Source organism: Bubalus kerabau, chromosome 1 (genome assembly GCF_029407905.1).
Source record: "Bubalus kerabau isolate K-KA32 ecotype Philippines breed swamp buffalo chromosome 1, PCC_UOA_SB_1v2, whole genome shotgun sequence".
Taxonomy (NCBI): domain Eukaryota; kingdom Metazoa; phylum Chordata; class Mammalia; order Artiodactyla; family Bovidae; genus Bubalus; species Bubalus kerabau.
The window spans coordinates 95,816,849-95,841,432 of NC_073624.1; the positions used below are offsets into that span (position 1 = coordinate 95,816,849).

General features: G+C 43.2%; 1 protein-coding gene and 1 long non-coding RNA gene across 4 annotated transcripts in view; one reads left to right on the top strand and one right to left on the bottom strand.

Moving 5' to 3' along the window:
* Positions 1-7,673: 7,673 nt before the first annotated feature.
* LOC129654695 (uncharacterized) lies at positions 7,674-10,353 on the bottom strand. 2 transcript variants are annotated; one of them, XR_008715570.1, is made up of 3 exons: positions 10,028-10,301; positions 8,551-8,592; positions 7,674-7,852 (listed from the first exon to the last, which is right to left on the bottom strand). It is a non-coding gene; the product is annotated as an uncharacterized LOC129654695 (long non-coding RNA). The 2 variants fall into 2 exon arrangements; XR_008715571.1 differs by lacking the exon at positions 8,551-8,592 and having other exon boundaries at positions 10,028-10,353.
* The window catches only part of SP1 (Sp1 transcription factor), a 37,825-nt gene continuing 23,558 nt past the window's right edge, over positions 10,318-24,584 (top strand). Inside the window, exons 1-3 of one of the 2 annotated variants that reach the window (XM_055584176.1) lie at positions 10,318-10,542; positions 11,601-11,755; positions 12,205-13,576. In XM_055584176.1, coding sequence (XP_055440151.1) covers positions 10,536-10,542; positions 11,601-11,755; positions 12,205-13,576 — 1,534 coding nt within the window. In that variant the 5' untranslated portion in view covers positions 10,318-10,535. Of the gene's footprint in view, positions 10,543-11,600; positions 11,756-12,060; positions 13,577-24,584 lie in introns of both variants that reach the window. The other variant, XM_055584165.1, reaches the window with a different exon arrangement.

Consider the following 24,584-nt stretch of genomic DNA (forward strand, 5'->3'; position numbering starts at 1 on the left):
TAACTGCAGAGAGCTTCCTTGGTGGCTCAGAGGTTAAAGTGTCTGCCCGCAATGCAGGAGACCTGGGTTCGATCCCTGGGCCGGGAAGATCCCCTGGAGAAGGAAATGGCAACCCACCCCAGGATTCTTGCCTGGAGAAATCTCATGGACAGAGAAGTCTGGTAGGCTACAGTCCATGGGGTTGCAAAGAGTCGGACACGACTGAGTGACTTCACTTACTCTAACTGCAGAGGGCCCAGGTTCAATCACTGGTAGGGGAACTAAGATCCCACAAGTTGCACAGGTAGGCCCCTAAAAAAGGATCCTTTGTGTACACATCTTTTTCATTGCCTGTAAGATAGGATATAATCCCCTGGAGGAGGAAATGGCAACTCACTCCAGTATTCTTGCCTGGAGAACTCCATGGACAGGTGAGCCTGGAGGGCTACAGTTCATGGGGTCTCAAAGAGTCAGACATGACCGAGGGACTAAGCATTCATGCACGAAAGCACGCCTTTGAGAAAGGATGTTATAATTAGCTGAGTATGAGTCAGCCTCCTCTACTAAGCCATGATTTCCTTAAGGGAGGACCATGTCTCCTTTGTTTCATCTTCCCCAGTGTCTACAGCTCTATCTTGTATAGAAACGTTCAACTCTGAATAAAAGTGCACAGCAGAGAGACTGGCGTTCGTTTGGGGAGCAAGGAATGGTGGGGGATACAATTATTTTTTATTTTTGGCTGTGTGGCTTGTGAGATCTCAGTTCCCCGACCAAGGATCAAACCTGGGACCCTGGCAGTGAAAACAGATAAGTCTTAACCAGTGGACCACCAGGAAATTCCTTGGTGGGGGATAATCACACAAGCTGGGAGGCAGGAAGTTCTCCAGCTTAGTGCCTCCCTCTTCAGCCTTGGTCAGAAGCCTGCCCCTCAGGAAATCACTCCATTTTTTCCCCTGAGTCCTTTACTTTTCTGGGTTAGTCACAGTGTGTGATATAGATGCTGTGATGCTGACTGGCTCACGCATGGGTGGCTGCTGTGCAGGGAAGAGTATCTTCCCCAAATTCTATTACCACCACCCAGAAAAGGATTCTAAAAAGGCGCCATGGGAGGAGCCTCAGATTTCTACTCCCTTCTTCTAAATCAACAAATACAAGAGAGACATGGCCAGAGGTGGCATGTCTTTGGTACTATGCCATAGGCTAATAAAGCAGGGGCAAAAGAGAATAACCAAAGAAGTGTGAACTCCTGCAGTAAAGAAAGGAGATCATGGGCCTGAGACTTCAGCCATAAAAGGAGAAGTGAGGATTTCCCTGCATGCTCCCAATGCAGGGGTTGTTGCTGTTCAGTCGCTCAGTCATGTCCGACTCTTTGCAACCCCATGGACTGCAGCACGCCAGGCCTCCCTATCCTTCACCATCTCCCGGAACTTCCTCAAATTCATGTCCATTGCATTGCTGATGCCATCCGACTATCTTGTCCTCTGTCATCTCCTGTTCCTCCTGCCTTCTATCTTTCCCAGCATCAGGGGCTTTTCCAATGAATCGGCTCTTTGCATCAGGTGGCCAAAGTATTGGAGCTTCAGCATCAGTCCTTCCAATGAATATTTGGGGTTGATTTCCTTTAGGATTGACTGGTTTGCTCTCCTTGCAGTCCAAGGGACTCCCAAGAGTCTTCTCCAACAACCACAGTTCAAAAGCATCAATTCTTCAGCGCTCAGCCTACTTTATGGTCCAACTCTCACATCCATATGTGACTACTTGAAAAACCATAGCAGGGGGCTCAGGTTCAATCACTAATCAGGGAACCAGATCCCACATACTGAAACTAAAAGATCCTGTGTGCCACAACTAATATCTGACACAACCAAATAATAAAAATAAACATTTAAAATTGGGAATTTTATTATTATTTAATTAGTTTAAAAACTATTTGTATTGCTAAAAAAGCATTTAAATCAGAATGGTGAAGAAAATGAATTTGATATAACTATCATCTGGACTTAACAATGATTACTATTCGGGAAGTGGGGTCAGAAAAGTAATTATGTTAATATTTGCCACATTTAGGTCAGTTAGTATTTATTTACTTATTATTTTTTGTGTGTGGCCTCACCATGCAGCTTGAGGGATCCTAGTTCCCTTAACCAGGGATCAAATCCTGGCCCCTGTAGTGGAAACTCAAAGTCATAACCACTAAACTACTAGTGAATTCCCTCAGTTATTATTTTTTTTAAGTATTTTAATATAATTTACAGACATTTTGAGTTAAATTCTGAAGTATTTTAATATGCATTGCTAATAAAAACTTGTTCTTATATAATCCCAATGCTCTTATGTTTCCCCCCAAATTAACAATCATTCCCTCAGTTCAGTTCAGTTGCTCAGTTGTGTCCAACTCTTTGTGACCCCATGGACTGCATCACGCCAGGCTTCCCTATCCATCACCAACTCCCAGAGCTTGCTCAAACTCATATCCATCCAGTCTGTGATGCCATCCAACCATCTCATCCTCTGTTGTCCCCTTCTCCTCCTGCCTTCAGTCTTTCCCATTAATCATTCTCTAATATGACCTAATAGTCCATGTTCAAAATTTCCCAACTATCCCCAAAAGATCTTTTTACTGTTGTAGTTTTGTTCAAAGTAAGATCATGTTGCTTGTGACTATTTTGCCTCTTAAGTCTCTTTTAAGTAAGAGCAGCTCTTCCTCCTTTTCCATGCCATTGACTTGTTGAAGAAACAGTCACCCCAAATTGCCTTTGGAATTTTTCTAATTAGTTTCTTTGTGTTTTCACTTACCTTGTTCCTCCAGCCCCCACATTTTCTGCAAACTGGAAATTAGATCTAAAGAATTCCTTAGATTCAGGGAAGAATATTTGTTAGGTGAAGCAGTGTTCTTCTTATTGCCTTACATCAGGGCCACATAAAGCTCGTGGCTGGTGGTCTGGGGTTCTGTGTTTTTGAAGCTAGCTGAGGGGAAGTTAAGCCTGAGGGGATACAGGCAGTTAACCATCTATGGATCTGGAGGCTGAGCTCCCACTGGACTGCAGTCTCCGTGGTTGCTGCCCTTAGCAACACAGTGTGGGTTGAAGTCAGGGACGAGCCACTCAGGATCATCAGCTTGATGCTGGCAGCCTGGACTGGCCCAGTCCTCTGGGACAGGGATACCACACTGGCAGTTCTTCCTTTCAGCCCTGCTGTGTGCACCTTGCAGAAATGAGGAGACTAACCAGGCAAAATTCCCCAGGACTGAGGGGAGATAAACCATTTCAAGACCTGTTCACTGTGTCCTGCACTCTCCACTGTGGAGAGCAGGAAGCTTCCTCTTCTACTCTGGAATCTTTGGTGGTGGCGGCGGTGGTGGTGTGGCTCAGAAAATTCCTGCCTCTGTTAGCTCAGGTTTTCTTATCTTCTAACGTGCAGTTTCTGCTTTAAATATGTTTTGACTGATTTTAAAGTTTAGAATGTCAGGGCTGGAAGAACCCCTGTGGATCATCTGGACTAGCCCCTCACTCAAGTATCCTCATTCTCCCTTCTTAAAAACAGCTGCAGTAAGACAGTGAGACCAGGATTGTTACCATGTAATTCTCCAGTCATCGTTCACATTCTACTTTCTTCTTCTTTTTTTTTAAATTTTTATTGAAGTCTAGTTAATTTACAGTATTTTGTTAGTTTCAAGTGTACAGCAAAATGACTGTTTTATATACATATATTCTTTTTCAGATTCTTTTCCATTATGGGTTATTACAAGATGAGTATAGTTCTCTGTGCTATATAGCAGGTCCTTGTTGTTCATCTATTTTATATATAGTAGTGAGTATATACCCACTCCAGTGTTCTTGCCTGGAGAATCCCAGGGACGGTGGAGCCTGGTGGGCTGCCATCTCTGGGGTCGCACAGAGTCAGACACGATTGACTTAGCAGCAGCAGTGAGTATATGTTAATCCAAAACTTCTAATTTATCCTTCCCCACCCCGGCCCCCACCACTATCCCCTCTGGTAACTGTAAGTTTTCTTTTTCTATGTCTGTGAGTCTATTTCTGTTTTGTAAACATGTTCATTTGTACCATATTTTTAGATCCCACATACAAGTGATATGATATTTGTTTTTCTCCGTCTGGCTTATTTCACTTAATGTGATAATCTCTAGGTCCATCCATCACATGCCACCTTCTTATCTTTACCATGATCAGGTTCCCCTTGTTCCATGCTGCTGCTGCTAAGTCGCTTCAGCTGTGTCCAACTCTGTGTGACCCCATAGACGGCAGTCCACCAGGCTCCCCCGTCCCTGGGATTCTCCAGAAAAGAATTCTGGAGTGGGTTGCCATTTCCTTCTCCAATGCATGAAAGGGAAAAGTGAAGGTGAAGTCGCTCAGTCGTGTCGGACTCTTCGCGACCCCATGGACTGCAGCCTACCAGGCTCCTCCACCCATGGGATTTTCCAGGCAAGAGTACTGGAGTGGGTTGCTATTGCCTTCTCCACTCTTGTTCCATAGTATACCATTTATTTTTTCTTCATCTTAAACAATAACACCTGTGAAATGACAGGCTTCATAGGTAGTTAAATTTATTTCTAAAAATTTATTACAAGAAAACATACAAAAATGTTCACTGCCACCACACTTTGGGAAAGAAATGCTAGAGAAAAATTTGCATCAGGGAGTCCCACCTCACTCTGTCTTGAGACCTTGGTTGGACACACTTCTTAAGTCCTAAATTTATTTCCCAATCAGTAAGAAAGAGACTTCCCTGGTGGCTCAGGTGGTAAAGAATCCGCTTGCAATGCAGGAGACCAGGGTTTGATCTCTGGGTGGGGAAGATCCCTTGGAGAAGGGAAGGTTACCCTCTCCAGTATTCTGGCCAGGAGAATTCCATGGACAGAGGAGCCTGGCAGGCTACAATCCAGGGGTCGCAGTTGGACACAACTGAGTGACTTTCACACACAAGAAAGAAACACTATACTATCTACAAGTATCAGTTACTAGCTGTGAGTGGCTGAAGGTTAAGCTCTTAGTGGAAAACGCCCAGGGACCTTTGTCCAGGAACCTCTGATAGCCTACAATGGTGGAGGAGGGGAATGCAGAGAGAAGTCAGGCTGTGGTAAAGGTTACTTCTAGGCTGGGGATCAAGCCTCAGGGTAGCGGTGGGAAAACGTCTCTTGGAAGCAAAAGCCTGTAAAGCTCCGGCCCTCTCCACCATCTCTCTGGGCACCCCAAGAAGGCATGAACATGCCGTGCCAGAGCCTTTCCCCAACAGGAACCACCCACTCGCCTAGGGGACAGTGAAAACTTCCGGAAGAAGAGAGGAAAAGTCAGGTGTTAAGCCTCTAGGAGCTTCAGCGGGCTTCTGGGGCTCGAGGGAGGGAGGGCAAAGCAGGAAGGAGGGGCTTGCGGTTGGGGAGAACCAGCTGGTCCACCCCTAGCCGGAAACTGGGGGTGGAGAGGCCCAGGCCCGGCCCACGCCCGTCTTCCAGCTCCAGACTGGGTCCCAGAGGCCGGCAAACCCCACCCCGCTCCTCTGGGCACCTCGTGGCCCAGGCGGGTTTGTTTATGTATCCAGCTCCCTCCACCCCCAGCCCGGCCCTTCGCCCGCCCTCAGAGTGGCCCCGTGGGAGGGGGAAACCGGGCGAGCCCCAGGCCGGCCCCCTCCGGTCCCCTCCCCTTCCTTCCTCCAGCCTGGGCTTTGGATGCCCGGGGAGGGCAAGTCTTTTTTATAGACCTGTTGAGCCAGTCGGGGCCAGTCTCCTTACTGGGAGTGGGAAGCTGGGGGGTGGCTCAGCTCTTTCCTCGACTCTGGATTCTGGGGAGAACTCAGGGCTTCTTGTCCCAGGAGAGGAAAGAGAAAAGGAAACTGCTTCATTTTTGGTTAAAAAGGGAACTTTTTTTTTTTTTTTTTAATGCTGTCAGGCAGGACCCCACTCACCCTTGGGGTGCAGAGGTCCGGGGCCGAGTGGGGGTGGGGGAAACTGGTGAGGGTAACTTGGCAATAAGCACAGGTTTCCAGAACTGGTGAGCAGAGGAGCCAGAAAAGGTTAGATATTTGGGGTGAGGGAAATGTTTTGATTATGTGTTTGTTTTAAGCTGGAGTGCCTAGGGGTCAGATTTAACTGTTCAGTGAAGCGGCTTTTTCACAGTGGGGTCCAGACTCCTCTCTGAATCTCTCGGGTGCCTCCAGCTTGCCTCCTCTAGCTCTCAAGAATGCAGATGGATTGTGTCTCTGGACAGTTTCTCTTCCTCTTTCTCACTATCCCTTAAACCACCTCTGCTTTTATTTGCCAAAAGGTGGGTTCTTTAAGCTGCAGGGACCATGAACTGAGTTTACTGTCAGGCCTGTGTTCTTGCAGTCTTCAGAAAAGAATATTCCAGAAAGTTGGGCCAGAGTTCAGCTCCAACAATAACTAGGCTTCTTGAGGATACCTCTCAGCTCTAAAAAGAAACCCCTCCCCCCAGCCTTTCTTTATTCTCCAGCACCTTCAAGACAACCAGAGCCACGGACCAGGACTAGTTGTACTGTTACTAGTTGCCTTCTTAGTACCAGGCAGGGATGAACCTGAACGCTTCTCAGATAAGGAAACAAACCCAGCAAAGATGCAGAATGAGTCACTTTAAATAATAATAGTAAAGAATATCTGTAGCCTGTCCTGAATTTCTCATCAACAGGTTCTGAGCTTCTCAAAGAAACCTGACTTCTTAGAGTTCTTAGTTACCTGCGTTTTCAGGGTCTTGAAAAGACTGAGGGATGTGTGATGATCCATTTATCTTCTCCAGTCACCAGTTACTTTGTAAATGACTTGAAATGTGCATGATGTGAAAAATCAAGGTTTATTTTCTGAGACTTTATTTTCTTGTCAGGGATTCTTTTTCTTTCCTAAGCTTCTTTATCTTAGAGTAGGTATGACAGGTAAACAGAATTTTAGTCAATGTGTTTTGTTCTTAACAGCTGTTGTTGAAAGTTTACCAAGAGAGAAGTTTACAATGATGTTATAAAAGAAGAGTTTTGAATCATTTGCATATTTTAATTTGTAAAATATTCCTGTTACCAGATTGCTAAATGGGAAATGGCTAAAATCAAAGAGTATCTTCAAAATCAGGTTTGACTCGAAAAAGGCAACCAACCCAAGGCTGAGAAGCAATCCTTGGCGTTGTACTATCTGAAGACCTATTCAGGATTTGGGGGACTGGGCTTCCCCTTTCATTTATCAAGTGTTTACTGTGAACTATATCCTAGGCCTTGAGGATACATAGGGAAAAGGCATCACCCCCGGCCCTCAAGATTACTTTGACTGGAGATGTGATATTTAGATACCTTTAATGGATGTATGTAAAAAGAGCATGGTGGATCGAGTTTACAGTAACTGGGGGAGTTAGCAAAGACTGCATTAAAATTCGTTTTTATCAAAAATAAGAGTTATGAGCCCAGAAGGAGGACCAGCTCAGTGAACTGTACTTTTAAATTTTGGAGACCCAAGAAAGCATGTTTTAGCGGAAAACTTCAACAAAGAACAAAGTGAAGGCTAAGAGTGTAGTAGACAGGGAAGATGAGCCTGAATAGGTGCAGGGCAGACCGATTACCACACTGGAGTGTTAGCACTGAGTGCCTGTGTTCTTATGAGTGGTTTTGAATGAAGACAACCCTCAATCCACATGGCTTTTTTTAAACACAGTCATTAGGAGTTATTTAAATGATTTCACAAACGGTTATGAAGACAAACTTGAAACAAGTTTATTCATTTTTGTTGTTGTTTAGTCGAAAGAAAATCTGTTCAGGTTTTCACAGATGAATTGGACAACATGTCCATTTGCTCTCAGAAACTGTTAATAAACAAGCTTATGTTGAGGACGTCCCTCACAGGCCAGGTTCCGAATTCTGTCTCGTCCTGGAGAAGCAAAGAGAGAGTACTGTGTAAAGGACCGTGGCTCTTGAACTTCTGGGTCTAAAGCTAGGTCTTTTTTATCATTACCTGGAGTAAAACCAAACCCTAGTTCCCATTTTTGGCTTAGACTATCTTAGAACTATTGGGAAAAGAAAAAAAAAAAAAGCTTTGAAACTAAACAAAACAGTCATAATTTAAAGTACTGGAGAAGAGCATGACAATTTCTTACATTGGTTGAAAGGATTAAATTAGAAATGTTCAGAGGACTGCGCCACAGCTTTAGTTCCTCCTCCCTCCACCCGCCTCAGCAAGTTTGGGTGTGGTCTTTTGCTAAATACACTAAACAGCTGTTGGAATCTCCAGAGCTTGGTTTACAAAGATGAGCAATGCAGCTTCTTCCCTCCAGGAAGTTTCTTTCCTTCTGGAAGTTTCTTCTCTCAAGTTTCTTCCTTTAGTGCTTCTTAAACTGTGATTTAGGGACTAATCACCTGAAAGAGTTGTGTTCTCTTGTCCCTCTCCAGAGACTATCATTTACTAGGCCTAAGATGGGGTCTAGGAATCTACCTTTTTTAAAAAAAGCAGTCCAGAGAATACAGATAAAGATTCCCTGATATTCTATTTTGAGAAACTTTGACTTAGCGATGCTAGTAATAGAAATGTAATGCGATGTTTTGTAATAAAGTTATAAAAGAAGATGATACCATGTAAGCTCTCCAGGAAGTACGTGCACGATTTTTTAAGAGCTAGAAGGAAACAAAAAGCTTTTCTTTAAAAAAAAAAAAAAAAGGTTTATTAAGCCCATTTTAAAAATTAAGCTCAATTTTATAAATGGTTATACAGGCATTATTCATTTAAGAACTTATAGACTTTCTGTGGGATTATTCTGAGTTGAAATTTGGCACAACTCATTAGCTTTGTGATCTTTGGGAAGTTACTCCCTAGCCTCAATTTCTTAACTTAAAAAATACTTACAAATATCTCAACGTACAAAATACTTACTAATAGCCTCTAATACTTACTAATAACTTCCTCATGAGAATGACATTAGGAATGCAAGATACCTAGCTGACCTAGGCACTTAACTGTAGGCTTTTACCTTCTGGCCTTGCCCAGAGAAACATGAAGCCTCAGTTTCGGGGAATCCAGACTTTAAAACATGACAGTATCAAGTGCTTAACTGTAGATAATGAAGTGACAACATATAACATACAAGTGAGAAAAGATATGACCTTGTCACGTTATTGACAAGTCACCCAGGCAGCCGCCACAAAAACTAGGATAAAGGAAAGGCAGAATGGGAGGCCAGAAATTCAGGAAAAATCCTTTTATGCACTTGCAAAAAGCAAGAACTTTATTTTGCTACTTTGCTTACAGCGTATTTACAATTAAGGGGGCAGCGGCAGCGTAAAGTGGCTTATAGCATCTTGATTATGGGAGGTTCTCCAACATAATTTAGCTTCAAATGCAAGCTCTTGAAAAGTTAACCCGCCTTAGGTAGCCAGCACCAGACAAATTGGGAGAATTTAATAAAATGGCGTTTGCTGGAGTCTCACAAAGACCTCGCAAATCGGTCAGCGCGTTAACCGGCTGTGTGAGAACTCTCACCAGAGCTCTTGCGCCTGTACCCACAGGGCTTACACCACATTCAGAGGCATCCGCCTGCCTCTCCGCCCACCCCTAAAGGGGTGAGACTCGAGAAGTACTTTTAAGAGCGGTTAAATTAAGACTCAAACGAGCCTTGGTGTCAAAGCAGAACTTTGCGCCGAGTGGCTCGGCCTGACACTTGTTGAGCTGCACGGTTCAGCTGAAGCGTTGCTACCTAATCACTGTAAAGACGTCCCCAGAGGAGGGCCAAAATGGCGACGGACTCCTCTTGGCACAGCCCTGTTCCCTCCCGGCTCTGGTAACGCCCATCGGCCAAGTGGAGGCGGTGGCTGACTTTCCCCCCAGCCACCTCATTGGACCGAACGACTGAGGCAGAGGCCAATTCTCCTCTGCCCACTCCAGGTTCTTGCCCTCAGAGCTCACGCGGCGCTCAATTGGCTTTTATACACGTCAATTTGCGTCCTATCGCGTCTCTTTTCAGTGTTAATCCAATCATAACTTTCCTGGCTGCCCGCCTGATTTCTGATTGGTTTTGATCTGCTTCATCCTATCCCATTCCTGTCTACTTCTTACCTCCTCCCACTAGGACTTTGCCCAGGCACGTCCAAGCTTCTGGTTGGCTGTTGTTCTGTCATTCCAATGAAAGCTCTTCCAATCCCTACTACTCACGGAGCCCGCCTGGCAGTTGACTGGCTTCTTCCCCAAGCCCATCATCTTTAGTTCCTGCCCACCTTCACTTCCTGCCTCTTTCATTGGCCTCTAAAACTGAGAGGCCGATCTTTTGGGGCGGACACCACGCACGCAACTTTGTCTTACACGCCTTAGAGAGCAAGCGAGCCTTAGCATTGGGCAATCTGCCCGTCTTTCTTCTGCAAGTCCCTCCTTTCTCCCTCCCTCATTGGGCGGGGCAGCAGTAAAGGGGCGGGGCCTAGGCCGGGCTTGTGGCGCGCTGCTCCCTCCTCCTTACCCCCCCCTCCCTGTCCGGTCCGGGTTCGCTTGCCTCGTCAGCGTCCGCGTTTTTCCTGGCCCCCCCCAACCCCCCCGGACAGGACCCCCTTGAGCTCGTCCCTCAGCTGCTACCATGAGCGGTAAGGATGAGTCCACTCCAAGCTTAGGGGTGGGAGGGGAGTGAGGGGGCGCGCGCGAGGGCCGACCGGGCGGTCCCCGCCGTGAGGGGGGGCGGGCGGGAGGCGGCGGCGGCGGCCTTGGTCCCGCCCGGGGCGGAGGGAAGGGAGGGAGAAGGGGCAGTGGCGGGGCCTCCGAGGAGGAGGAGGGGGATGGGCCACCCGCCCCGGGGGAGGGGGCAGCGTGGCCTCGCCCGCCCCCTGCCCGCCCCGGCCACGGGGGACGGGCCTTACCCCCCACTACTCGGCTGCCCGCCTGAGGCTCCTCCTGCCGGGGGCTGGAGCCGCGGGGGCGGCCCGAGCAGAGCAGGCCCCGCCCGGGCCAACCGCCTCCCTGGCCCGCCCTCTGGTCGCCGCCGGCCCCAAGGCCCTCCTCCCTTCCCCCCCCTGCCGTAGATTACCCCTCCCCCCGTAAATTACCCCTCCCCCCTACCGTCCCGCCCTTTCCACGCCCCACACCCCGAAACCGCCCTTTCCCTCTAGGGCCCGCCCTCTAGCCGCCCCGAATCACTTGATTTCTAACCCCTGGACCTCTTTAGCCCCTTATTAATATGTATAAATGTTTCCCCACTCAAACTTTTTATCTGTTCTTTTCCCCTTTCTCCTCCTTACCTCTTGTTACTTTTTACACTTGAGATTTTCTCTTTCTCCATTTCCTTTGACCCTAGTTTTTAGCGAACTTTCCATCCACCCACATGTTTTATGCCTTATCTATCCTTTTTTTCCCCCAGGTTACTTTTTCAACATGCCCACCGACCCTCGTATTTCCTGTACCAAAGGCACCTTTTCAATGATTTCTGACTTTAATTTTGTGCAAGGGAGAATTGAGGTCCAGTTTTGGCATCACTGAGCCTAGATCACATCCTACTGGTCTGCAACTGTTCCTTCTCCCCGAATCGTTTTTTTAATACTGGCGCCTTTCACCTTCCTGTTAGTCATTTGTTTCATCACAGCCTCTTTTACCCTTTCTCACTTGACCTTTTGCTTTCTCCAATTTTAAGTTATTTTAAAATTATTTTTAGACCAAGATCACTCCATGGATGAAATGACAGCAGTGGTGAAGATTGAAAAAGGAGTTGGTGGCAGTAACGGGGGCAATGGAAATGGTAGTGGTGCCTTTTCTCAGGCTCGAAGCAGCAGCGCAGGCAGCAGCAGCAGCAGCGGAGGAGGAGGGCAGGTAAGTGATGATCCTGACAGAATGGGGAAGGTGCTGAGAGGCTGTAAATATCCTTAGATGACTGTCTTTTTACAAAAAAATTTTTGGGGAAGGGTTAAACCATTTTCTAGATAGGGAAGTAAGCACAGCTAGACAAGTGACTTGGAGATCCCCCTAAATGAGAGTTTCAACAGTATAGATAGATCCAACTTTTTGTTTGGTTGGGTTTTTCTTTTTTTTTCCCTTTTGCACTGTTACACTGCCCCCTGGTCTGGCAAATGGGTATCACTAAAGTAACTCCTTTCCTCTCCCTTATTTCTGGCCAGGAATCCCAGCCATCCCCTTTGGCTCTGCTGGCAGCAACTTGCAGCAGAATTGAGTCACCCAATGAAAACAGCAACAACTCCCAGGGCCCAAGCCAGTCAGGGGGCACAGGTGAGCTTGACCTCACAGCCACACAACTTTCCCAGGGTGCCAATGGCTGGCAGATCATCTCTTCCTCCTCTGGGGCTACCCCTACCTCGAAGGAACAGAGTGGCAGCAGTACCAACGGCAACAATGGCAGTGAGTCTTCCAAGAATCGCACGGTCTCCGGTGGGCAGTATGTTGTGGCTGCCACTTCCAACCTTCAGAACCAGCAAGTCCTGACCGGACTACCTGGAGTGATGCCTAATATTCAGTATCAAGTAATCCCACAGTTCCAGACCGTTGATGGGCAACAGCTGCAGTTTGCTGCCACTGGGGCCCAAGTGCAGCAGGATGGTTCAGGTCAGATACAGATCATACCAGGTGCAAACCAACAGATCATCACAAACCGAGGAAGTGGAGGCAACATCATTGCTGCTATGCCAAACCTACTCCAGCAGGCTGTCCCCCTTCAAGGCCTGGCTAATAATGTACTCTCAGGACAGACTCAGTATGTGACCAACGTACCAGTGGCCCTGAATGGGAATATTACCTTGCTGCCTGTCAACAGCGTTTCTGCAGCTACCTTGACTCCTAGCTCTCAGGCAGTCACGATCAGCAGCTCTGGGTCCCAGGAGAGTGGCTCACAGCCTGTCACCTCAGGGACTGCCATCAGTTCTGCCAGTTTGGTATCTTCACAAGCCAGTTCCAGCTCCTTTTTCACCAATGCCAATAGCTACTCAACAACTACTACCACCAGCAACATGGGAATTATGAACTTTACCACCAGCGGATCAGCAGGGACCAGCTCTCAGAGCCAGACACCCCAGAGGGTCAGCGGGCTGCAGGGATCTGATACTCTGAACATCCAGCAGAACCAGACATCTGGAGGTTCACTGCAAGCAAGTCAACAAAAAGAGGGAGAGCAAAACCAGCAGACACAGCAACAACAACAAATTCTCATCCAGCCTCAGCTGGTTCAAGGGGGACAGGCCCTTCAGGCCCTCCAAGCCACCCCATTGTCAGGGCAGACCTTTACAACTCAAGCTATCACCCAGGAAACCCTCCAGAACCTTCAGCTTCAGGCTGTTCCAAACTCTGGCCCCATCATCATCCGGACACCAACAGTGGGGCCCAATGGACAGGTCAGCTGGCAGACTCTTCAGCTGCAGAACCTCCAAGTTCAGAACCCACAAGCCCAGACAATCACCTTGGCCCCAATGCAGGGTGTTTCTTTGGGGCAGACCAGCAGCAGCAGTACCACCCTTACGCCTATTGCCTCAGCTGCCTCCATCCCTGCCGGCACAGTCACTGTGAATGCTGCTCAGCTCTCCTCCATGCCTGGCCTCCAGACCATTAACCTCAGTGCATTGGGTGCTCCAGGAATCCAGGTGCACCAGCTTCCAAGCCTGCCCTTGGCAATAGCAAATGCCTCAGGTAAGACTTGAGATCTTTTGCATTTATCTCTAGAGCTACTTAGCATCTCAGCTGAAACCATTGAGTCTAAAGAAGAGGGAGTAGAATCTTTTGAGGGCAGTACTTCTGAGGGCAGTACTTCTGAGGGCAAGTCAGTTAGAGAAATAGCAATGATTCTAAGTCATTTGGAGCTGACTTAATGAAAACTTTTTCCTCTTCAGTTACTCTGTCCAGAAAGGAGCATTTCTGGGCAGTGTCCTTGGGGTCTCTGTACATTCAGTGCCTGGTACTACAGTACAAGAGTGGGCAAACTTTTTTTGTAAAGGCCCAGATAGTAAATAGTTTAGGCCTTGTGGGCCACATAAGTTCTCAATTACGTGTACTTTTTTGTTTTTGCAACCTTCTTAAAATATAAAATACTCTTACCTTCAGGGCCTTATTTGGCTTGAGGGTTCTTCTCTGCAGATAGGAATGGATTATAAACTTATCTGTAGGGCAGTTATTAAATCATCAGATATTTCTCACAAACTGTAAGCAGGGGAAAACTGATGGATTCCAAAGGACTTCAACAAAATAAGTTCCCTGGTTAATCTTTTAGTTAACCAGAAGAGCCTACCCTTTGAGGTTTAATTTTTTCAACTCCTACTTAGCTTGAAAGTATTAATGTGTATTTTTAATAAGCTTCCTAGGTGATTTTCTTTTGTTTTGTTTTGTTTCTTAAGCCTCCTAGGTAATGATTCTAATACTTTCTAGATTAGAGAGCCACTTTCTAGACTGCTTTGAAAGTAGCGTATGGTTGAAAGGTGGAAGAGAACAGAAGTGGGGCACAGAGTGGAGTGGGGAGATGGAGTTGAGAGGAATTAGAAGTAAGGACTTTGAGGGGGAAAGAGAATTGTCAAGGAAGGAGGTGTATATATTGGAATGTATGTTGAATCAGTTGACACTATTCAGTCATTTATTTTGAACTGTATTTTACTAGTATTGGTTAATTTGAAATTTAAAACCTCTGTTTAAAACGGTGAGAATTTATTTAGAGTTTATCAGTTTAAATTTCATGGTGATAGAACTAATCTTTAATGATCATGGTGATAGAACTAATCTTTAATGAAGCACATTAGGATACATAGGCATCTTTATATTCTGGGATGATATATAGAAATTATGATGAGAAGTAGTTTAATACCACTGAACTTCTACTTCTGTTGGTGTATCTGTGGGTTTGTTAATTGTTTACTTTTATTATAGAGTTCTCATTCTGTTTAGATTGGTTCTTATGTAAGAGAGGGTAACAAATAGGCAACCGTATTTCCTGCCTCCTGCAGTTGAGGATAATCTGTGGTGGGGAGTTCTGCTCAAGTTCACAGTCTTGTAGTAGTATGTTTAAAATTACTACATTTTGAGCCTTAACAGATAGAAATTTTCTTAGTGAATTGGAGATCTTAAAATAGAAGCTTAGAGCTGAAAGAGACCTTAGGAATCATCTCATACGCCTGCCTTATTTTCCAGATAAGGACTTTGAGATACTGGGAAGCACATACGTTATGAGACTACTTGCTGTTAGTTCTAGTCTGGAGCATTCATTACTTATTAATTTTAACTTGGGACAAGAGACGTCATGTTTTAACTTGGGACATCCTTTAAATTGTTAAAAATCTTTTGGAAAAGATATCTTTTGTTACTTTGAAATTTAAGGCTATAGAGCTGGCAAGTGTTTATAGGCCAAAAATTATGTGAGTAGAAATGGGAAAAGTTTAATAAAAACTGAACCTAACAGCTTGGAAAATTAGACACTTTCTAGGTAATCTACGTTTGTGTGTTTGTTTTCTCTTTGCTCTTAAGTTATTGAGATTGTTGTAGATAGTATTAATTTGGATCCTTGCAACGTGTAAACGGTTTATAACTGGAGCTCTAAGGAACAGTTATGAGACGCTTTCATTGCTAAATCATGGTCTGGGGAATTCTGCCATTTACTTTGTCATAGAATAGGGCTACCTTCCTAGCTGTTATTGATGGTCTCTGAGCTCTAGGAAACGCATGTCTTTTTAAGATAGTAGCAGCTTGACATTCACTAAGAAGAGAATGAAGCTCTGAAAGGCCATTTTGTGAGGGTTGAGATTGCTTTATTAATAGTGGTTTTTGAAGATACGTGTTTCCTCCTTTCTGGTTAGTCATAGTTGTGCAACGTTTTTTCCCCTTCAATTGATCTGACTTCAGCCTTAATGAAAGATAATGCAGTCATTTCCTGGAAGCTTAGTGCTCTTTAGCTGTTGCCTGGCTGCTACAAAGTCTCTCATTTTACCTGTTTTTCTGGTATATAGTTATTTTATTAGAAAAACTCAGCCTCTTGGCAGTATGATGTAGTGGAAAGAGCCATGAATATGAATTCATGTTGTAAGATAGGTAAGTAGATAGCATTCTGTAAAGGGAAACATTATTTTTAAATGGTTGTGGAAGACTGCAGCTTCTATGTCACTTAATAGATTTAGTCTTTTTGGGGCCCTACCACGTGGCTTCTTGTAGGATCCTAGTTCCCTAAATAGGGATTGAACCCTTACACCCCCACCCCCCACCTCTAGCAGTGAAATGGAAGAGTCCCAGCCACTGGACTGCCAGGGAACTTCCACATTTATTATTTTTAAAAGTCATCTTTTAAAACTTTTCTAAGTTCTCTTGTTGACTTTTATTATGTTTATTTGTTTACTTGAATATACAGGCAAAGGCACAAACTTAGACCCCAAATCAGCCACCCATCTCTGTGTTCCTGTTTTTCAGTTCTGCCACTGGTGGGTGATAGTGAAGAAGGGACCACCCAGTAATGTGGAGATCTATTGGATCTTAGTTTTTGTTGTTGTTTTTTAAGTGAACAGCTTTTCCTTTTTTTCTTTTTTTTTTTTAATTAACACCCTGTCCCTTTTATTCTTTTATCAACACTCCTTCCTCTCATTTAGTAGTTATACGCTCTGATCTCGGTTCTGGGTTGTTTTGTTTTTTAAGCTTCAAGCTTCAGATTTTTTTCAGCCCTGGCTAAGTTCAAAAAACTCTTCCCCAAGGTTGAGGAGGGGCCAGTTTTGAAAGACTTAGTTTGGATGACTTCGTGGGAGTTCTGCCTAATAAATAGTGCGGGACTGGGCTTTGGCAAGAGAATAAAACATATTTCCTTGATGGCTATAATACATTCATGAAGCAAATTTCAGAAACTAAAAATAAAAATTTCACATCTGCTTAGTTTTATTGGGGTCGGGAAAATGTCGCCTCTTAGAAGTTAAGTTGAATGCGATACCAGAGTTGGTTTGCCAACAGTGTCGCTAAACTTGGGGTCAGATTGCTGAGACCTATTTTGTTAACAGAAATAGTTCATTTGAACATGAGTTCATTTGAACGTGAGTGTTAAGTAGGTTTAGTTGGTTTAAACGTGTCCAGAATTATCATTCTAGTTAGTGCTGCAAAGGGTCATACAAGAGAATTTTCTATTTTAAAATAATATACTTTTATTGACTATAACATCGTGTTTCAGCATCATTTGCTTTCTTTAGTGTGATTTTATAAGTGTAATTTAAATGAGTTCAGTGTAAGTAGAAAAGATCTCCTTTAAAATCTAGGTGCCTTGATTGATTTGGAAAGACTGAGAAGACAGTCTTGAGACTTTTTCAGTTGCTCCTATTTATTTATTCCAGTGGCTTTCTGTCAGTGGCGTCATTGTTAAATCACACTGCATTGTGTGATGTGGTCCTTTTAGTTCTTAATTAAATAACGAGCACAAGGGTGCCTAGTGTTTTGGAAAAATTTAGTATCTGTTCTATTCTCAGATCTCCCTTTCCCTTTAATTATTCTACATTGTAAAGTAGCATATAAATGTTGGCACTAAAAATGTAGTTCTGCTCTTGGTTCTAATTGTTTTGTTTTCCCTCCTTGAAAATATTTTAAATGTAAGAGGAACACCTGTATAAAGGCTGTATTACATAATATTTTGTAAGTTACTGATTGGGTAAACATTAATAGATAATAGTTGAAATTTTTCAGTTTGCCGTTTAATTGAAAAACAAGCGTATTTTTCTTATTTCTTATGGAAGGTGTGTCAAAATAAGCAGGGTGACAATATACAGCCTTGACATACTCCTTTTCCTGTTTGGAACCAGTCTGTTGTTCCATGTCCAGTTCTAACTGTTGCTTCCTGACCTCCATACAGATTTCTCAAGAGGCAGGTCAGGTGGTCTGGTATTCCCATCTCATTCAGAATTTTCCACAGTTTATTGTGATCCACACAGTCAAAGGCTTTGGCATAGTCAATAAAGCAGAAATAGATGTTTTTCTGGAACTCTCTTGCTTTTTCCATGATCCAGTGGATGTTGGCAATTTGATCTCTGGTTCCACTGCCTTTTCTAAAACCAGCTTGAACATCAGGAAGTTCACAGTTCACATATTGCTGAAGCCTGGCTTGGAGAATTTTGAGCATTACTTTACTAGCGTGTGAGATGAGTGCAATTGTGCGGTAGTTTGAGCATTCTTTGGCATTGCCTTTCTTTGGGACTGGAATGAAAACTGACCTTTTCCAGTCCTGTGGCCACTGCTGAGTTTTCCAAATTTGCTGGCATATTGAGTGCAACACTTTCACAGCATCATCTTTCAGGATTTGGAATAGCTCCACTGGAATTCCATCACCTCCACTAGCTTTGTTCGTAGTGATGCTTTCTAAGGCCCACTTGACTTCACATTCCAGGATGTCTGGCTCTAGGTCAGTGATCACACCATCGTGATTATCTGGGTCGTGAAGATCTTTTTTGTACAGTTCTTCTGTGTATCCTTACCACGTCTTCTTAATATCTTCTGCTTCTGTTAGGTCCATACCATTTTCTGTCCTTTATTGAGCCCATCTTTGCATGAAATGTTCCCTTGGTATCTCTGATTTTCTTGAAGAGATCTCTAGTCTTTCCCATTCTATTGTTTTTCTCTATTTCTTTGCATTGATCGCAGAGGAAGGCTTTCTTATCTCTCCTTGCTATTCTTTGGAACTCTGCATTCAGATGCTTATATCTTTCCTTTTCTCCTTTGCTTTTCGAGTCTCTTCTTTTCACAGCTATTTGTAAGGCCTTCCCAGACGGCCATTTTGCTTTTTTGCATTTCTTTTCCATGGGGATGGTCTTGATCCCTGTCTCCTGTATGGATATGAGAGTTGGACTGTGAAGAAAGCTGAGCGCCGAAGAATTGATGCTTTTGAACTGTGGTGTTGGAGAAGACTCTTGAGAGTCCCTTGGACTGCAAGGAGATCCAACCAGTCCATTCTAAAGGAGATCAGTCCTGGGTGTTCTTTGGAAGGACTGATGGTAAAGCTGAAACTCAGTACTTTGGCCACCTCATGCGAAGAGTTGACTCGTTGGAAAAGACTCTGATGCTGGGAGGGATTGGGGGCAGGAGGAGAAGGGGACGACAGAGGATGAGATGGCTGGATGGCATCACCAACTCGATGGACGTGAGTCTGAGTGAACTCTGGGTGTTGGTGATGGACATGGAGGCCTGGCGTGCTGCGATTCATGGGGTCGCAAAGAGTCGGACACGACTGAGCGACTGAACTGAACTGATGTCAAAATAGTATTATCCCTAACATTTAACATTATTGTATTAGATCTGTAGCGCTGAAGCATTATTTAAAAGGTATATGTCCACACTGTGACTACATTGTTAATGCCATGCTAGGTTTTAAGAATTGGTCCCTTTAGAAGACCTGAAAAAGTTTCTGAAGAAAGTTTTTTCCTTCAGAATTGGTTGCAAATCTGGACTATAATTTGAATTTGTACTTCTGCTCCAGTGCTTTTTAAGCTCTGGCAATATTACTTGTTTCACAAGTTTGGGTGTACCTATCTGATTTACTCTGAATCTTTCTCACCCTATACCTGTATACAAAATGAATAATTTAACGTGTACAAAATAAATAATTTAACGATTTCAAAGAAGGGTTAAAATATAAAATACCCAGGTCAAGACAAAGACGTGCCCTTTATGAGATGAGAGAATCAGTTAAAATCTGCATGTCTGCAGGAATTCCCTGGAGGTCCAGTGGTTAGTACTCAGGGCCTTCACTGCTGTGGGCCTGCGTTCAATCACTGGTCGTGCTTCGAGGTGCAGCCAAACCAAAACAAAAGCAAAGCAAAAAAATCTACATTTCTGAGAAAAATTTTAATGGTTTCATAGTAAATCAAATGTCTGCTGCAAGTAATCCAGATAAGGTAAAATGCTATTGAGATGGAGCTTTTCAGATTATTCCATGTGTTCTTCATTAACTTGACACTGTTTGGATTGCTTAGACGTTATAGCTCTTTGCAAACATATTGTAATTAAACCGGACTCTCCATGTTAATAGCAGTTAAACTTGAAGATGGCTGTAGTTGGAAACCCTCATCCCCTCCAGTACTCTCCTGACAACCTAAGGTGTAGAAAGACTCAGTAACTTGTCAGAGGTCATTGACAAAATTTACAGTGACAGGTCTTTTGACTTCAGATCAGTATCATTTCCACTACACCACTGCTGTCTCGTAGAAAAATGGATTTGTTTTTTGACCCAATTCAGTTATTTTGAAGAGTTAAATTTGTAACTTAAGACAAAAAATAGGGGAAAAAAAAGAAGCAAAAAGCATGGTTAAATCAACAGCCTTTTTATAAACATGGTTATGGATCAGAATTGTTATAACCAGATCTATTAATTTGAATTTATTTAATCTGTAATTAAATTTAATGTAAATAACCAATGATATGAGTACGTTAAGGAAGGAAGGAGCAAGATGGTAAAAGAGAAATCAGAGATTTTCATAATCAGTTGTTTGAAAGCATGAAGGTCCTCTCTGTTATATTGGCGTGAGAGTATTATTCTGGCGCCTCAGTAAAGAATATGCCTGCAATGGGGGAACCCTGTGTTCGATCTCTGGGTTGGGAAGATCCCCTGGAGGAGGGCATGGCGACCCATTCCAGTATTCTTGCCCGGAGAATCTCCATGGACAGAGGATCCCAGTGGCCTGCAGTCCATCGGGTCACAGAGTCGAACACGACTGAGCGACTAAGCACAGCACAGCACATTACCCAACCCTCCTTTTTTTTTCCCCCTACTAGGAAGATGTGATATGTTTCCCTGATTGTTCCTAATTTTTTCCTTGATGGGCTTGAGACATTTTTATAGCAAACTTTCTCCTTACTGTCCCTACTATTTTCCATTTTATTCTGAAAATTTCCTTTCGGTGCCTTCCTTCTACTCTCATGTTTCTGATTAAGTAGTGTATGTATATCTCTTGATGTACTAGGGGATATGGTTTAACAACCTTTTTTTAAAAAAAATTATGTATTTTTAGCTGGGCTGGTTGCTGTGCGTGGGGTTTCTCTAGTTGCGGCAAGTGGGGCTACTCAAGTTGCTGTGTGCAGGCTTATTGTGGTGGCTTCTCTTGTTTGTTGCAGAGCATGTGCTCTAGGGTTCGGGGCTCAGTAGTTGTGGTGCGTGGTCTTAGTTGCCCCTCAGCATGTGGGATCTAGTTCCCCAAGAGATTGAACCCATGTCCCCTGTGTTGGCAGGCAGATTCTTAACTACTGGACCACCAGCGAAGTCCTAAAAAAACCTTTGAGAAACTGTATTAGGGCCTGATTTTGTCCAGGCCCTAGATAGACAATGCATAATATTTCTTACTGGTGATACATCTGAAAGTAATCTGCTTAGGATTCTTCGGCAGTTTCTTGCACTTGTGAAGAAAAATGTACTTTAAATGTATACAGACCACTTGTCTTTTTTTTTTTTTTTTGAATCTTTATTCATCCCATTTGTATTAATGAAGGTAAAAAGCCTGTAACTCTGAAAACTATTTGAAAATTTTTTATATCGTCAAGAAATGTTTTTGTTTCTTTTGGTATTCTTTTAAAAGATTATCTGTTGGCATTATTATATTTTGAATGGCCTCCTTATTTATTCTTAAATACTGTTAAGAAATGCAATAATACTCACTGTTCAGTTAACTTACATAGGCATTTACTGAACACCAGTATACTTAGTAATAAAACTGCTCCCTACAAGGCTTAAGAATTAGATGCAAAAGTGTTAAGTGGAAGTGGGTTCTAATTTTTGATGCTTCTTTCATAGACAAGTTTAATGAAATTTATTGAGCATTTATTGTATATCAAATGTGTATAGGCTCTTGGAATTCATTGAAACAGATGATGTTGTCTCTTGCCTTCTTGGAGCTGTTGTGCTATAGTTACCTACACTTAATGCATTTTAGGGGGGACCAGTTCAGAATCCACCTGGAATGTGGGAGACCTGGGTTCGATCCCTGGGTTGGGAAGATCCCCTGGAGAAGCAGGGGATCCTACTGGAGTGGCGACCCACTCCAATATTCTTGCCTGACAGAGGAGGCTGGTGGGCTGCAGTCGTTGGGATCGCAAAGAGTTGGATATGACTGAACAACTAACCATACAAACAGTTTTCACAACTAATCCTGAGAGTTACAGCAAAATATATGAGATAATAGGGCCCCACAGTATTTTGGATTTAAATTAGTCTTCTTGTACTGTGTCATGTATTGTCTGGTTGTTAATTTTTAATTAAAAATGTTGTCCTGCCCTTTAAATACTGAAACTGTTTTTACCTATAATTTTGGCTCAAGTTTGTAAAAACAGATGCATGGCAAGAGGGAAGAGATTTGTATAAATTTTTTGATGTACTTAATGATGTTTTTCTTTGGTCACTATTAAATCCCTGGCATTTATGTAGTTTTAGGGAAAAATTGTTTAAAATGAAAGAATATGCAAGGCAATGTAATTTTTTTTTTTAACTGATTTTTTTTTCTCTTATTTGTTTGTTTGCGTCAGATCTTAGTTGAGTCATGTGGGTGGGATCTTTCGTTGAGGCACATAGACTCTCTAATTGTGGTGCACGGGCTCAGTAGATGTGGCAGATGGGCTCTTTCATTGCAGTACTTGGGATCATTGCCCCGTGGCATGTGGGATCTTAGTTCCCCAACCAGGGATCAGATCCATTTTCCTTGAGTTGCAAGGCAGATTCTTAACCACTGGACCACCAGGGAAGTCCCTAAGTAATTATTTTTAGGAAAAAAACCATGTAACATAAAATTTACCATCTTAACCCTTTTTTAAGTGAACAGGTCAGTAGTGGTAGGTATATTCAGGTTGCTATGCAACAGATTTCCTAAACTGTTTCATCTTACAAAATTGATACACAGTCTATACCTCTTAAGATCTTTATTTCCCCTTCTTTCCCAGACCTTTGCAGTCATTATTCTACTTTGTATTTCAATGAATTTGACTACTTTAGGTATACCATACAAGTGGAATCATACAGTATTTGTCTTTTTGCAACAAGCTTATTTCATTTAGCATAATGTCTTCTAAGCGCATCCATATTGCAGCATGTGACAGGATTTCCTTACTTTTTAAAAAATTCACTTATTTATCTATTAATATTTATTTATTTGGCTACTCCAGGTCTTCATTGGGGCACGTGATATCTTTAGTTATAGTATGTGAGCTCTTAGTCACAGCACAGAGGATCTAGTTCCCTGACCAGGGATTGAACCTGGGCCCCCTTCAGTGGAAGCAGAGTCTTAACTTCTGGACCTCTTGGTACTTTTAAAGATAAATCATGCTTAGGTAACTGGTAATTGCTTACCTTCTTATTTTGATTCCTTATACACAAATGACCACAGAAAGCAAAGATGGCTTGTTGCTGGCAAGCATTTCCCTTTTTGGAGTTGATTCATTGACCCCTCTGAGCCCCAGAAAATGACAAATTGTCCTTTTATCCCATATTGGATATCCTCCTGTTTAGTTCATATAGAGGTTTAGGAAATTGTAGCATGGCCAGGTATCTTGGTGTAATTAATCTTTTAGTCAAATACCTGATCAGAGCTATCTGAATAAAAGCACTAACATATGATCACATTGTATTATTTTTAACTGAAATGTGAAATTCAGATGCATCCAGACTTTAATTACTAATAGGTCTTTGATTTATTCCTGAAAACATCATGATGACTAATTAAAGTCTTAAAATTTTATTAGAATAACTGGGATGGAGGTATTATAAAATATTATTTTATTACATTATCCAGATGTGTCTTACCATTAAAATTTAAGAACTAGGCATTTAAACTTTTAAGAAATAGGCACATGCAATAGAGATTATATGAAATAGGCACCTTCATTTCCAGTACTACTTTCTTAGTATTGAAAATTATTACTCCATGGACTGTTTGGTTTTAATCATTGCTTTGCTTGCAGAGGAATTTGATGCTGTTTAAAGTGGTACTGGGGCTTCCCTGGTGGCTCAGTGGTAAAGAATCCACCTGCCAATGTAGGGGACATGGGTTCCATCCATGATCCAGGGGGGATCCCACATGCTAAGCTCATGCACTGCAACCATTGAGCCTGTGCTCTAGAGCCCAGGAGCCACAACTACTGAGCCCATGTGCCACAACTACTGAAGCCCACTTGCCCTGGAGCCTGTGCTATAATAAATAAATAAATAAATATTTATTAAATGAATAAATATTAAATAAATAAAAGTGGTACTGGGACTCCCTGGTGGTCCAGAGGCTAGTACTCTACGCTCCCAGGACAGGGAGCCCGAGTTCAATTCGTGGATGGGGACTAGATCCCACATGCCTCAACTAAAGATCACGTGTGCCATAACTAAGACTCAGCACAGCCAAATAAATGCTTTAAAAAATAATATTAAATACAAGTGGTACCAGCCAAGAGATTGTCCATTTCCAAAAAGCTAAGCATCAAACTTATAGCAGACTTTTTTTTTTAAGCCCTGTAAAACCTCAGTATTATAGATAACTTTGTCCAGAATGATTCTCTTGATAACAATGTCACTGAAGGATTACTAATGTTGCATCATCTGAAAACCCCCTCGTAAAAGGAAGACATCCCAGGGCCACTGTAGAGGATTGTTTGGACATACTTGGCATTGTGCTCAGCATGCTTTACAGTATTGTACGTAGAGGAAACCAAAATTTTGAGTTGACCAAAAAGTTTG